We start from the raw sequence: 16430 nt of genomic DNA on the forward strand, positions 1-16430 counted from the left end.
GTGTATTTTAAATGCAAGAACATTCGTATCTGCCAAGAACAGGCATCTCGATAGCAAAAAGGAGGAAGAAATCAATAAACTTTACGGTATTGTTGTAGCTCTCTCTTACAAAGCAGTCGCGATATCCAATTTCTATAATAATTTGCTTTAATTTTTTTGTCTTCTTACAGTTTCAATAGACATCATTATCTTGTTAAGATAGGTTTGTTTTCAGCTTCAATTGTTTTCCACACTGTGGTAAGCAAAGTTAAGTTATTGTCAAAACACTCCAATCTCTCTCCGATTCTCTCCGACTCAGTGCCGCGCTTTGTATTTCCAAGATAGGGGAATAGCCTCCTAGCTTATATGAATAAAAAACCTGTACATAAGTGTGTTGTTAACGCGACAGGTAGTGGGTTCATTCATCACTCGAGGAAATAACATATTTAATATTTTAATTTCTTCGCTCTGGTGTCGAGACAAAGCGAACAGAGTGTCTTAACACTAGTTTCACTTTGCCTACCCTGCTGTGTGCAGGCATATTACAAATATATAACTAGCTACCCACTCGCGGCTTCGCCGGCTGATTTGCACAATTGTTTATTTACTAATCTGATTTACTTTCTTATTATAAAAACTGCAATACAATAAGTTAAGCCCTTTAAAAGATTAGCGTTCATAAAACGCGCAGATAAATAGAAAAATAGATAAACATTTTTAAATTCTTTAGTTTTGTTATTTTTTTATTACATGTATTAATAAAGTAATAGTAGTATTTTATTAATATACTCTACGCTTAACTCAAATTACTAAAAAAAATAATTAATCACTTATACGAGTTTAACTCTTTTATATAAAGTTTGCTTAACGCGATTACACATCCCTGTGGGTTGCTTTAATTATTATATAGAAGTTGTAACTTAGTTTATAGAATTTGTGCACCCTTAGTAGACGAGCTTCGCAATTTGTAATCATATTTAGCCAATGTTCATTTTAAATGGAAATTACTTTAGTCTCGTCATAAGCTTATATGAGAATTTTTTACTCTAACGCTTATATGGCTCATGTAGGGTTTTTAAATAGTGGAACTTAAAACCGCGTTTTGCCTCGCATCCTGTGTGTAGCAAGGTAGGTAGAGAGAACCTAGTTTTAGATAACTTACAGTTAACTTATTAAAAAGACCTTTTTACTTAATTCCGAAAATAATATAAACATTAGTTAAAAAATTAAAATCAGCTTCACGCTGTATCCCGTACACAGCAGGGTAGCCAGAGGGGACCTAGTGTTAAAACACTCCGTTCCCCACATTCTGCCGCATTCTGGAGGCATTGCGTATTCAATGGCAGAACTTAAAGCCGCGCTTTGAAATGGAAACATAAACGTAAATAAATATTCCATTTCCTCGAGTGGGGATCGAACCCACACTCGTTACAGCCACACCCTTGAGCCACTGCGCCACGAGGGCCTCAAACATTAATTGTTTACGACAAGTCGTATGCAACATGTTTTATCGATTTAATGAGAAACTTTATAGGAGTAATTTTGTTTTCATAAAACGTACCTGAACTGTAAATCACATTTAATGGTCTTCGCTGCATTTTTATGTCCACGCATAAATATTAATGTTTTACTCATATTATAGATGGTCACGTGAGTGGGAATATTTTTACGAGTGGTTTATGTTTATACAATAAAAAATGTAATTTTTATATGATTAATATACTTGTTATTCTATATGGAAAAATATATGTAGGCATATTGTAATCTATACTAATATAATAAAGCGGAAGAGTTTGTTTGTTTATTTGTTTGTTTGTTTGTTTGTTTGTTTGTTTGTTTGCTGAACGCTTAGATCTCTGGATCTACTGGATCGATTTACTTTGTTTTTGTTTTGTGTGAAAGCTGCATTCTTCAGAAGTGCTATAGGCTATATAATATTACATTATACATATATTCTAATAAATTAAAATACTTTCTAATTTGACATGCAATTTATTCTGCCATGTTAATAACCGTCGTCGCTACGCGACCGCGTTCGTTACCGCGTCATTTTGATATTCATCCTTATGAAAATAAATATAATAGTCACTTTTAGCATTTCATTTAGATTGAAATTATATTTCTATAGAAATTATATTCTTATATTTCAAGCAGGTGTAGCCGCGTCCGGGTCCGCTAGTTATAATATATTTTTTAAATAATTTTAAAATACTGATTGTAGACTGACAAGAAAAATAATGATAATTAAAAAAATATATGATATAATAGGCTATTAAAGTACAGTACATATAAATAAGATTGTTGTAGATTCAAATGCCTTAATTGAGAAATTTATATTTTTTTTAATCAGTTATTTTACACGTTACTTTTTAAATCTGTCGTTGTGATTGCTTTAGAAATGTTATACTAATATCTATTTCTCAAAAGAGCACTAATAATACTAATATCTATTTCTCGACAAAATAACGTCTTTAAGTTTATAACAAAGATTTTGTATACCTGAACCTATAACGATAACATTTTCATCAACTCTTAAGTGATAAAAATAGTGTGTTAAGATTTACGATTACATACATATATAGAAAAAAACATTACTAGACAAAAGGAGGGCAGATGACTAACAAAAATATAAAACTTAGAATAATACTCGTATTTGCAATTCTAATAAAAGTTTTTATATATCCATACCTATATTATAAATTCGAAAGTAACTATGTCTGTCTGTCTGTCTGTCTTTTACGCAATCAGGGCCAAACCGCTAATTTAATTGTGATAAAATACTCATATAGAGATGCTTGAGGGTCTCGGGATGAACATAGGATACTTTTTTTTCTCATATTTGTAATATTTTCGATATATACCAATATATTAAAATAATTATTAATTTGACATGCAATTTATTCCGCTATGTTAATAACAACCGTCGCTATGCGACCGTTGCTAAGCAATGATTAGCAAAGTTTGTTGTTAGAAAACGACACCCAAAATGAGCTTGCTCAACGCATCTCTCTATTGAAAATTGAAAATAATTTCATAAATATATCTAATAAATATTCGTATAGTTCAAGCGGGCGTAGCCGCGTTCGGGTCTACTAGTATATAATAAAAAAAACAGAATTCATTCTGAATGTTTGTTCTCTTAGAAAATATGTTTAGACGGTACGTCTGGTCCAATATAAACTTGTCATACGTTCAATATTGTTAGAAAACTTTTAGACTCCTCACAAACTAATCAAAGAATATTGCTTACGCGGCTTCTATCACGAAATGGTATTATAATAATCTTCTACAAATATTTGGTAATCAAAGTTGTTTTCGACTTAAGATGATGTGTGTGTCTTTGGTTGTGGTTATTAACTTTTTGACATTGTAATTTAAGTCAACTATATCTTAAGAGGTAAGAGTTACTTCAAGAATTTAGTTTTTATTTTATTAATATTTAAATGATTTATTTAATAAGTAAGGGTCGCGGGTTCAATTTCTACCCGAAGAAATTACTACTAATACTTAACATTTTAATTGTTCTCCAGAATTCAACGGAAAGTGGGAAACGAAAGTGTCTTAAAGAGAACAGAGTGTATTAAAATTAGACTTCCAGGTTCCCTCTGTCTACCCTGCTAAGTGTGGGATATAGCGTGAACCTAAGAAAAATGTATGCTTTATTGAGATTAGTTATTGTATAAGGAAAGCTATGCATTCTGTTAATTAAAATCCATCTTCCTCGTAAATTGTATAATTTTGAAACCACGTGTTGTTAAGTTTCAATATCAAAGAAAATTTCAGCAAAATAATAAGACAACGTTAATTAATATTCAACGGGAGAGATTAGCTTTGGTTATACAATAAGCCTGTATAATATTTTTGTTTCACCTTTGCTAACTTTTAGAGTCTCGTTTCCTTTTCGTTATGAAACAATTTAATATATTTATTATATTATTATGTTTTTTTTTTATTTTAAAATCTCTTTGAAGATGAAGGTAATGAAAAACTAAGCACGGGCCTAGGCCAAGTGCATAGTTTGAATAAAGAAAATATGTGTTAATTTATTAATGTACTACTAATTCGGGGTTGTAGGGTTCAATTTTTTTTATTATTATTATTATTATTTAGATACAAAAATGTACTTATAATGTTGTACATTTTAAAAGACTTTATTAAGATTTAGGTCAATAAGAAAACTAAAACCGAACAAGCGCGAGTTGGGCTCGCCCATCGAGGGTTCCATACAAAAATTGGAGATCTCGAGGTTTTTCTAATTCACCTTACGTCAAAACTTGATGCAAAATTAAAATATTGAAAAAAAATTAACGGAATCCTGAAAATTCATAAACAAACTAGAACTACTATTATAGACAGAACAAATAAAAAGCTATGACCCCAAAAATATTTATATTAAAAAGTTATAATAGCAAAAGATACGAATCCTGTCTTCTTAACTCTCTTCTGTCGTCAATCTTTGACGGGGCTTGCAACTTCGTTCACAATAAAAAGCTCTCAGAATATAAGAAATAATAGTAGTACAATCAATAATATTTAATGATATATTTCCTCTTAGAAATATCATTATTTCCAAAGTATCTTCTTACTTTACAAAAGGTATAATTTAAAATGAAGCCTTATTATCATTATTTTTGCAGCGACTGATACAAACATCTTAATAAAACAGAAAAAGAAATAGACTCAATAGCCGTAAAACTCCGCCTTTGAGAGGATTTAAGAGTTCTCCACTATATGCTGTGCCAAGATTCAATAACAAGATACTCTAACATCATTTCTTAGGATCATAAGAAACTAGTTTACGCCCAAGCTTTCGTTTTAAGCTTAAATTTTTATTTTAGAAAATATGTTAGAAAATATGTTAGAAAGCTTTAATATGTTGGCTCGAGTTCATCTTTTGCAAAAGTTATTGGATCTTAAGTTTGAAGAATACTACGCAACTTTGATGCTTAAAAAATTTAGAAAATATAAAAGAAGCTTTTATGATATTAAAAAGTTTCTTTTTAAATAAAAATATAATTTTAAATTGTACAAATTTGACATAAGTGATTGGTTCTTAGCTAAACCTCCTTCTTTGGAGGAATGCTTAATAGTTTTTAATATTGTATTATAATGACATATGATATAAACGAAATTAGAATAAAGCATTTATAATAAGATCGCTTATGTACATGGAAGATATTTAAGTATAAGAAAATCTATCATTGGCAATATTTATCATCATATTAGAAGCCATTAATAATTTTAAAAGTTTTTGTTTGTTTGTCGGTTTGTCTGTATGTTGTGTGTTTGTTCACGCTAATCTCAGAACTTCCTACTAAAAAGAGTTTTATCAATGTAAACTATTTGGTTTTACAAAATTGCTATATTTTTATTGAATTGGGCTTTAAAGTGATAATGTTAGTAGATAAGTAAATAAATAATTGTATAGTTCTAATTCTGGAGGTACCTATATTTTTTTATATTATTGTAATGTATATATTTATTTTTAAAGGATTAATAAGAATTCATGATAAGTATTACAAGGTGGGCAATAAACTGCTATTTCTGAACACAGACTACACATGATTAGAATAGTACACATTTTCTTTTATAATTCTGTGTGCTTAACGTCTAGACGTATTTATTTTCATATATTTACACATTCCCGAGGTTATTTAAATATATTTTTTTTTTATTTTTATAAGGCTGTCCTGGCACAGGAGTACAAGCGTGCGACTGTAAACACGACAGTTGCGGATTCGATCTCCGAGGAAATTAAATATTTATCTAAATTTTTTTTTTATATCTTCGCTCTAGCGTCGAGACAAAACGCGGCGTTCAATTCCGCCACTCAACACACAATGCCTCCAGAATCCAGTGGAAAATGCAGAACGGAATGTCTTAACACTAGGTTCCCTCTGCCAATCCTGCTGTGTGGGATACAGCGGGAAGTTAAGTTATTTTTCATTTATTTATTTTATTTACTTATACAGTTACCCAAGATACCTTGATTGGACAAAATATCCTTACATACTAAATAATGCGGAAAATCTCTTACTCGTATAATGGCCTCGTTACATTCCGCCAAAAGAAATAAATCAACTTCGCTCTGATATTTACGTGATTCAATATTTACTTGATCATACATATTTCATTTTATAGTCGTTTCCAGTACATTAACATTATTGAGTGCTTTTACTTTACATACTAATTTTGGTATAGCGGATTTTAAAAATTGTATTATATATAGCTCTGTAACCCGCATATAGCAGGGAGGCAGAGGGAACCTGGAAACCTGATGTTAAGATTCTCTATTTATATTAGGAAACTTATGTTTCCCACTTTCACCCTGTGCCACGACTGGCCTATGCTATTTATTTATTTAGCCTTTTTTTATACGTAGTTTAAAACAATGAAACGAATTGAATATATTGGATTTAAGTCGTCAGTTTCTGTTAGTATTTATTTCAAATTATTAAAAGAATTGGACATAAAAAGCTGAACGTTTAAAGAATGAGCAATCCAATATATTTTTTTAATTTAAGATTTGTATTTTACATTTTTCTCCACTTTATTTCAAAATGTGAAATAAAAAAAAAGAAACATAATTATACAATTGTAGTAACCCTTATCAGGTCCTATCATACGACTTGCAAAAATAAACAAAGGCTACAAGAAGCTATTAAAAAAGTAAAACCTCAGGTATATTTTATCCTGAAAGGCGTTGGCTAGAGTTAATCTATGTTATTAACTCGCATGTAGGTTAAAGTGGAGTTTTAAGTCTGCTAGTTCTATCTTGTTTTGTTTCAAGATTTTTATACGAACTCATGGAGCTTTTTGTTTTTACTTACGTAACTATTAAGCTCGCTCTTAAGCTCAGAGTTTTAAACTTTAAAATTTTTCGTATAAATGTAATGTGTAAAAGTATTTAAGATTTCTTATAATAAAATAAAATCTGAACAATGGATTTATTTTTTCTTTTCATTCTTTTTATTGTATTAAATTAATTATTATTATTATTATTATGTTTTGAAAGGCTAAATAAAAAGAAGACGATCGATCGATCATTTTTCTTTTTAAACTTACTTCTTTTGCTTGAATCTTTATTTAACCAAAACTCAAAAAGGATTATTTTATCTCTCGTGGACGCTTATCGTGGAATATATAAAAGGACTTGTCCTCACTGACTGAGGTGAGACGCACGCACAGCCGTAACCGCTGATGGTAGAAACATGGAATTTGGACAGATGTTTACTTTCGTAATCTGGACATCCACTAAGAAGGAATTTTGGAAAATTTTAACCCTAAAGGGGCGAAATAGGGGTTGAAAGTTAGTATGGAAAAAAAATTAAATCGGCACCGATTCTTATGAAATTTAAAATTCAGACTCTTAAAAGTATTTAATTGAACACGTGTTTAATGGTTTACTAGAATTCTTTCCATTAGGGTGCAAATAAGGGGTTGAAAGTTTGTATAGAATTTTATTTAATCGGCACCAATTTTTATAAAATTTGAAATTCAGACTCTTAAAAGTATTTAATTGAACATATGTTTCATGGTTTTCTAGAATTCACCCCCTATGAGTGCCAATAAGGGGTTGAAAGTTTGTATGGAAAAATCTATAAATCGCCACAGATTTTTATAAAATTTTAAATGTAGACTCTAAAAAATATTTCATTGAACATTGATTTATTAGAATTCACCCCTAAATACGCAAGCGAAGCTGCACGCGTCCGCTAGTCGTGGATAAAACGATATATGATGAAAAGTACTGGTTCTTTCGACTTTAAACTGACACAATTAATAATATTTTAGAAGCAAAATAAATTCCTGCTAGCTTAGGTTTTCTGTTTCCAAGCGTCGTATTCTATAAGCCTCTTAATAATGGAAATCGATCTTTCAGCTTTACTAAAGATATTAAACGTCAACATTATTATGTGCAAGAAGCATTGATTTTCTAGAGACGAGTACCTATAGCAATTATAGAGTCTTTTGGAGTAACTAAACGCTGTAGAATTGTTAAAGTATTGTCTATATCTTAGTATCCCGGCATGGGTATACCTTTTGGCTTTGTTTTTAGCATTCCGGATATAAAAAGGTTAAAATGGAACAAGAGTAAATGCGTAAGTCCAAATAATTCCCAATTTTTGACCTGAAAGACCATATTGCCATATTTAAAATTAGGAGCCTTCCCCAACTTAACATGGATGGACCTTATGACCTTGTTCTAGCTGAGGCATTGTGCGAAAGTTCAATATTTCTTATAATTTACTTGTTTTACTATAATTATACATCAGGTGTGCCAGTCTTCAAAATCAACTATACTGTAGATCTCTCACAGGACTGAAGGCTACACAATATTTTTTTAATCAAAGTTCAGCAGTTCCAAAAATGTGAGTAAACACATTTTTTCCTCACCTGTAATATTTTTTTGTAAAAATATTTAAAGAACACAACATACACTTTTTATATGGTTTTATTATATTATAGTTTTATTATCTGTTTAGTTAAATTAGTTCATATATTATGTAAATTTTCAACATCTAAATTATAATCTATTTTAAATAAATATTATATTTGTAAAGGTATAACTTAATATAATTAACTTAACGTTCGCTAAATTAGATTTTATTTTATTGTTTCAATTAACAGAAGAAAGCATGTCACATAAAGATCGTTTATCTTATTCAAGCCCGCGGTTTAATAATACAAGCGTGAAAATATAGTCTCAAGTTTACATTTAATATTTATCTTTGTTGTTATTTACATATTTTATATGTAATAATGGAAATGTTTCTCTTTCTCTCTCTCTCTCTTTTACAGTATTTGTAATGTTTTATATCAATAAATACAAAGTAAGACTAAGCTGTAGCTGTAAAAGCGATGGTTTTGGGTTCGATCCATAGTCGGGGAAATTGACTAGGTGCATTGACCACCGACGCGTTGAAAACTACTGGACGCAATATCTCGTAATAACGCTGAAAGCGGAGTGCCTTGACACTACGTTCTCGCTGCGTACCACGCTGCATGCGGAAAAGGGTGTAAAGGTAAAAAAATATTTTTTAATATTCTCTTTTATTATAATTAAAGTAAATATCAAGTCTACTAGCAACCAACAATTATAGTATTTAAATATGATTTTCCTCACATTAGTTAGGCTAGTTAGTTTGCTAGTTTAATTTACTTTAATTATATTTCCATAGAATTAGTTTATTTTAGCAAAATTAGATTAATTAATAAAGGCCTTCTCCTTAAGTTTCATAACATGTTTTGACAGGTTTGGCGTTAAGTTCTTTTAATTTCTTCAAGGATTTTAGGTAATGATGTTATTAAAGTCACCTTAAACCATAATTAAGTCATTAGTTTATTGATTACATCTATCTACACATGTTATGCAAATCTAATGACCATCTATGCAATAGAAGCTTGGTTAGCCTTTTAGGAATAAAGAGAAATTTGAAATACCTTTAAGTTTTCAATTTTCGGATTTTTTCCCTTTTTGAAACGAAGATATTTATTTTTGAAATACTAATAAATTTTTACTTTTTAGATTTTACGTTTCTTTTTATTATAACTTCTAATTTTGTGTCTAATTTCATGAGATTTTCATAAGAAATTTTATAATTTCATAGATTCACGGAGAATAGAGAATCTATGTCTCGAGATAAATGGACAAACCTTTTGAAGTACGGAACCCAAATCTATATTTTTTTTAATCTTACCTGTATGTATAATATTTGTATTAATATTAAAGCTAAAGAAGAGAAGAAAGAAAGTGTAGTAGAGAGATGTATTCTTGAAAAAAAAAATTACTTCATCAAAATCGTTGCATAACTTCATTGTAATTTTTTGTAAAAAAAAATATGATGAAGCTGAGACTTAAATATGGGAGCCGGTCCCTCGTTAACGGTAATCGAGTCACGTTTCGTAAATGGTATTCTTCTATTGGTTTGCTCATCCCGTTGCCCGGAACAAGATGTTTGTTGAATCTGCTTGTTTTAAATTCATTTGCAGAATAAATGGAATTTACTGATTCCCTTTAATTATGCTTTTTTAATTATAGAATAGACAAACCAATGGAGACCGACAAAAATATAGGCTGGGTTTATTAGAGAAAAGTATTCAGGGAACGGGAGGTATAAAAAAGGCAACTAAACAACTAATTGGAAAAGTGGAGTGGATACCCAATATTTCTGACCAACAAAGAAAAAGAAAAACAAGACGTCCAGAAATTATGTCAATAGCCACTGAATTTTTTCGAAATTTGTACACAAAACAAAACGAAAGCCAGTTAATAGACCTTAGTGGAGGGGATCGTGTACCAGATATATTACCCGCAGAAGTAGAAAAATCGATAAGGACTCAAAAAAAGGATAAAGCTCCTGGATCAGATGGCATTGTTAATGAAACACTAATTGAAAACATGACACAACTTGAACCAATATTAACATCCATCTTTAATGAAGTATTGCAAACTGAAGTCATACCTGAACAATGGATAATATCTACAATAGTATTGCTTTATAAGAAAGGAGACAAAAATAACATAAATAATTACAGACCTATCAGTCTGATGTCAAATATCTATAAAGTCTTTGCTAAAGTAATTCTCAACAGAATATCTAAGACATTGGATGAATGCCAGCCAAGAGAACAGGCCGGATTTAGGAGTGGTTACTCAACTATTGACCATATCCACGTCGTAAAACAATTATTTGAAAAGGGCAGAGAATTTAATATGACTTTTTATTGTTGTTTTATTGACTACAGCAAGGCATTCGACTCATTAGAGCATAACAGCATATGGCAAGCACTTAAAAATCAAGGGGTAGAAAATCAATATATTCGCATTCTGGAGTATATTTATAGGAACAGTAAAGCCAAAATAAAACTAGAGAAAGAAGGTAAGGAAATAAGAATAGAAAGAGGTGTACGCCAGGGGGACCCCATTTCACCTAAGTTATTCACAGCCGTCTTAGAGGAAGTCATCCGCAAATTAGATTGGCAGGATTGTGGGTTAAAAATAAATGGTGAAAACCTAACGCATCTCAGATTTGCAGATGACTTAATTATCTTTTCGTCATCAAAAGAAGAACTGCAGACGATGATGAACAGCCTAGAAATAGAAAGCCGTAAAGTAGGATTGATTATGAATGTCGAGAAGACTCAAGCCATGACAAATGGATTGCAAGAACCAATAATTATTAACAATAAAATAATCAACTACACAGACGAATATGTGTATCTAGGCCAAATAATCTCGCCAATAGATATGACTTCCAAGGAAATCGATAGACGTATAGGTCACGCGTGGAAATTATACTGGAGTCAAAAAGAAATTATGAAAAATAAAGAAATTAGCATATTCATCAAACGAAAACTTTTTGATACCTGTATATTGCCAGTCCTAACATACGGTTGCCAAACTTGGTCCCTTAACAAGAACCATATACGGAAACTTGAAGCGTGCCAAACAGCCATGGAAAGGAGTATGATGGGAAAGAGACTTTCGGACAAGATAAGAACTGTGGACATAAAGAAATATACAAGAACCAAAGATGTTACCGTAACCATTAAAAATCTAAAATGGAAGTGGATAGGACATACTATAAGGGGAAAGGAAAAATGGTCCAAGACGATATTGTTTTGGTTTACCCGCGACAGAAACAGAAGAAGAGGTAGACCACCCAGGAGATGGGTAGATGAAATAAAGCTTGTCGCAGGTGGAAAATGGACCAGGACAGCAAATGATAGGGAAAAATGGAGGCAATTAGGGGAGGCCTTTGCCAATAGGCATACAGACGTAAAATAACGTTAGAAGTGTACATTTTTTTTTTTAATTACTGCTGCAAAATTTGTTATTTTTTCTTTTTGTATTTATGTATAAATGTTTGAAACTGTAGCATGATTGGTCTGAATAAAGAGGCTATTATTATTATTATTATTATTATTTTTTTATTTTAAAATCTCTTCGAAGATGAAGGTAATGAAAAACTAAGCACGGGCCTAGGCCAAGTGCATAGTTAGAATAAAGAAAATATGTGTTAATTTATTAATGTACTACTAATTTGGGGTGGCAGGGTTCAAATTTGAGACAAAAATTTACGCACTATTCGGCAAGTGTTTAAAATTACTGCTTTCTGTAAAAGAGTGTATGTGAAAGGTGACATTTGAAGTGTATTAAGGCTTTGGTGTAAAGCGTAAGGTATAACGCCCGTGGTAGACAGAACTATAGGAATTGTTTTTGTTGTGGTAACTTTCCACTGTGTCTTGACTTCAATAGCGAGATCTGTATACTTAGTTATTTTCTCAGTATATGTTGAATCTAAATTGTGTGTGTTACAAATAGAAATATCAATAAAATAAACAGAATTAAGAGTTTTGTCAAAAATTGTAATATCCGGTCGGTTATAATGTATCGTTTTATCGGTTACTATTGTCCTATCCCAGTATATTCTATAGTTATCGTTTTCTAAAACTTGTTGTGGTTGATATTTATAATACGATACTTTTTCAGTTATAAAGTTGTATTGGAACGCTAGATTTTGATGTATAATGGCCGCTACTTGGTCGTGACGATGTTTATAGTCGCTCTGGGCTATAGATTTACAGGCACCGGTTATATGCTGTATTGTTTCTGAACTACTGTGGCAATGCCTGCAGATATCTAAGATGTTTGGTTTTCGGATTATATATTTCAAATAATTCTTTGTCTCTATAACTTGGTCTTGTATGGCAAGAATAAAACCTTCTGTCTCAGGGAAAAGATCACCTCGCTTCAGCCAAGCGTTCGACGCAGTTAAGTCGACATGTGGTTGTTGTAAGTCATGGCGATGTCTTCCGTGCAGAGATTTCTGGTTCCATTCTGCTATTTTATCACTGTTTAGAGTTATATTTTCATTGATTTGTTTATTTCTATCTTGAAGGTTAAGTGGTGTCAAGTGTTTGTCAGCTGTTACTATGAATTTGTGCAAAATTGATTTCTCTGATTGTACATAAAAAAAATTCCTTAATGATGCGATTTGGCTATTATGTAAATTGGTAATATCAATAATACCTCTGCCTCCTTCTACTCTGGGGAGAGTAAGCCGTTGTACGCATGATCGTGGATGATGTTTACGCTGCTTTGTCATGGTAGTATTTATAATTCGTTGCAACCTTATTAAATCAGTGCGTGACCACGTTATTATCCCAAATGAGTACGTGAGTATTGGAATAGCAAAGGAATTAATGGCTTTTATAATGCTGCTAGAATTGAGATTTGTTTTTAATATTGAGGAAAGTCTGTGTTTAAATTTACGAGTAAGTTCTGATTTTGTATGTTTTTGGTTAATTTGGCGATCTTGTTGAAATCTTAAATATTTATAAGAGCTATTATGATCTAATGATTCTATCGTTTCTCCTGTATTTAAAATATAGTTATTTAATTGTAATTTTCCTTTGCTAAATGAGAATGTTTTACATTTTTCTATACCGAATTCCATGTGAATATCTCTGGAAAATATCTGCGCTATATCTGCTAACTTGTGTAAGGAGTCAATATTATTGCTATATAATTTTATATCATCCATGTAAAGAAGATGTGAAATTAATTGCTGGCCTGTAACAGTTTTCATACCGCAGTCTATGCTATTTAACATATATGAAAGTGGGTTTAGCGCAAGACAAAACCAGAGGGGACTAAGGGCATCTCCTTGGAATATACCTCGTTTAATCGGTATTTCTTCAGTTGCTACATTTTCCACGTCGTTTCCTGCTTTAAGTTTAGTTCGCCAATGTTGCATTGTGTGCTCTAAAAATGTAATTAAAATTGGGCTAATGTGATGAAGATGTAATACTTTAAGCAACCAGCTATGAGGTACTGAATCAAAGGCTTTCTGGTAATCTATATACATTGTAAAGATATCTTGTTTGTTGGTGTGAGCTTGTTTCATTAAAACTGAGTCTATAACAAGTTGTTCCTTACATCCCTGGCTTCCCTTACGACAACCTTTCTGCTCTTGTGCAAATAAGTCATTGGTAGTAATATGGTGGTCTATAACTTGGGCAATACATGATGTAAGTATCTTATAAACAGTTTGCAGGCATGTTATTGGTCGGTATTTGGCCGGGTTATGGGTGTCTTTATTATCTTTTGGTATCATAAAAGTTATTCCTTGTGTAATATACTTTGGCATAGAGTTAGGATTCTTGATGAACATGTTTAAGTGTTTGATTATTAGTGAATGGATTGCAGTAAACTTCTTATACCAGTAGTTGTGAATATGATCAGAGCCGGGTGTTTTCCAATTATGTATCATTTTGAGAACTTTTATAAATATTTCTGTAGGAATACTGTCAAATTTCATTTGTGGAATATTACTATGTGTATCTGATTGACTCTGTATCCATTCTGCATTTTTATTATGTTCAACGCTGTTTGCCCAAATACTTGACCAATAATCCTGCAAAACTTCTGCAGCTGGTAAAGGTTTTGCTGATGTAGTCGATTTTTGATGAATATTAGTGGTTTGTTGATTTAGGTGCCTATAAAATATCTTTTCGTTATTTAAGAATAGTCTATTTTGCTTTTTCCTTAAACTACAATTATCATATCTTCTGAGTCTACTAGATTTTGCAGAAAGTCTTTGTTTCAAGCTGTCAAGGAATTGTTCAATTGTTATGTTTGGTTCTTCGTGTTTTGAATGTATTTTATATTTTTCTTTTATAACTGCTACGTGTGACATTATTCTATCATTTCTGTTTCCTTGCTTGTACTGTGTTAATCTACCAATATCTCGTCTCAAGTTGTTAATCTGTTTCTGTAGTCTTTGTTTCCATACTGGAGTGTTTGTTTTATTTCTATTTGACAAAGTAGAATGTGAATTATCGTTAATTTTGGAGCCATTACAAACTGCAGCTGAAAAGGCTGCACAGTATATAATTGTTTGCATTGTGATAAAATCTGTGTCAGTTGCCATAAATTGAGGGAGAATATTTTTATCAAGATATTGGACTATATATGTTAATCTTTTTGATGTTTTTTGTTTTGGTATAAATGGCCTGGTAGTTGGATCAGTATTAATAAACTTTTGATGTGTGTTTTTAAACGTTTCTTCTATTTTTATGTTAAAGTCCGGGGCAGTTTGGTATTCACTACGTTCGCTATTATAATTATGTGAAGATTGGGCAACATTGGTAGAACATCTTTGAGGTTGACTAAGTATCGCAACTTCAGATAGAGGACTGTGTTGATGTTCGTTATTTATAGGCATAATTGGTAATGTTTGTTTTACCTCATTTCGAATTTCTTCTATTTTCTCAGCTGACAGTAATTTATTATGGATAATAGATCGCCTTTGATCAGCGATACGTTGTTCAGATAAATGGGATATTTGTGGAAACTGTTGTGTAATAGCGACATGTAGAAGTTTTCGGTATGATGTCTTATTTGATTCTAAATTTGTTATTTTAAAATATGTTCTAATAATAGCTTCATTGATGTCGTCTGCCCATCTTATTCTTGTTGATGATGTTGTTAATATTGGTTCTGTATTCTCTGTACTTAACTGTGTTGTGGAATTTGTTACGTGAATATTTCTTTCAACATCTTGCCTTATTTCGTCTAATATACTCTGTTGTAAAAGTTTATTTTTTACTATGGCCCTACGTTGAACCCCTACTCTTTGTTGTGAAACGTCAAAATCTTTAAATTTTTCCCTAAATTTTTTATGTAATAAACTAAGATATCCTCTGTTTTTTGTTTCTAAGCATGTAATAGTAAGGTATGTACGCCATATGAATTCGTTCATATCTGTTGTCCACTTTTTTCGCGTACGATATTGGCTAGCGGTGGATGCAGAAACAACGGCAGGTGCCGCCTGCATAACATCCTCTAGCCCTTGTGTGTTAGGTGATAAGGAGCCAGACCTACTTGTCAAACTATATGCATTAGGAGACGATGAAGGGGATGTAAATAAACTATGACAGGATGATGAAATTGACTCTTGATCATATTGTTTAAAATTTGTTCGTATACTGTGTGCTTGATTATTAATATTTATTTTTCTTTTTCTAAGATTATATCGCATAGTCTGACTATTTAACACTCTATCATTTTGTTCGCTTGCTTGATCAGAGTCCAATGGAATAGCGCTAGTTGTTTGATGGTTTGAGACCACCACCCGGAAATTCTTCTCTCCCCTGGCCCTTCCAGATATTTGCCTACCATCATCGGCATCACTGTCAGAGCCCCCGGGTACTTGGGGAATGTTTATTGGTTGCATTTTCATTTTTTAAAAAAGTTGGAATTTAAAACCCAACGTGCGTTTCCAGGACACGAGGGTGCATAGTAAGCTTTACAGCCTTTGAGCGCCGCTGTTGGTATGCAAGATACTCTTCCACCGCCGCCCTAAACCATCATACTACACTAATAATGGTTGTTCTGCCTCAGCCTCTGCTGAACAATATAATATGTACATATATGTTCTTTG

At 31.7% G+C, this 16430-nt stretch overlaps 1 protein-coding gene across 1 annotated transcript; it reads right to left on the reverse strand.

The window, feature by feature from the left end:
- Positions 1 to 12041: 12041 nt before the first annotated feature.
- On the reverse strand, positions 12042 to 16223 carry LOC146539468 (uncharacterized). Its single transcript, XM_085185181.1, has one exon. The coding sequence runs from the start codon at positions 16221 to 16223 to the stop codon at positions 12042 to 12044; it is 4182 nt and encodes a 1393-aa protein (XP_085041307.1).
- Between the last annotated feature and the right edge of the window lie 207 nt (positions 16224 to 16430).

The sequence above is a fragment of the Heliconius melpomene genome, chromosome 4 (assembly GCF_056956725.1).
Source record: "Heliconius melpomene rosina isolate 202511_hmr_F chromosome 4, ASM5695672v1, whole genome shotgun sequence".
Lineage (NCBI taxonomy): Eukaryota > Metazoa > Arthropoda > Insecta > Lepidoptera > Nymphalidae > Heliconius > Heliconius melpomene.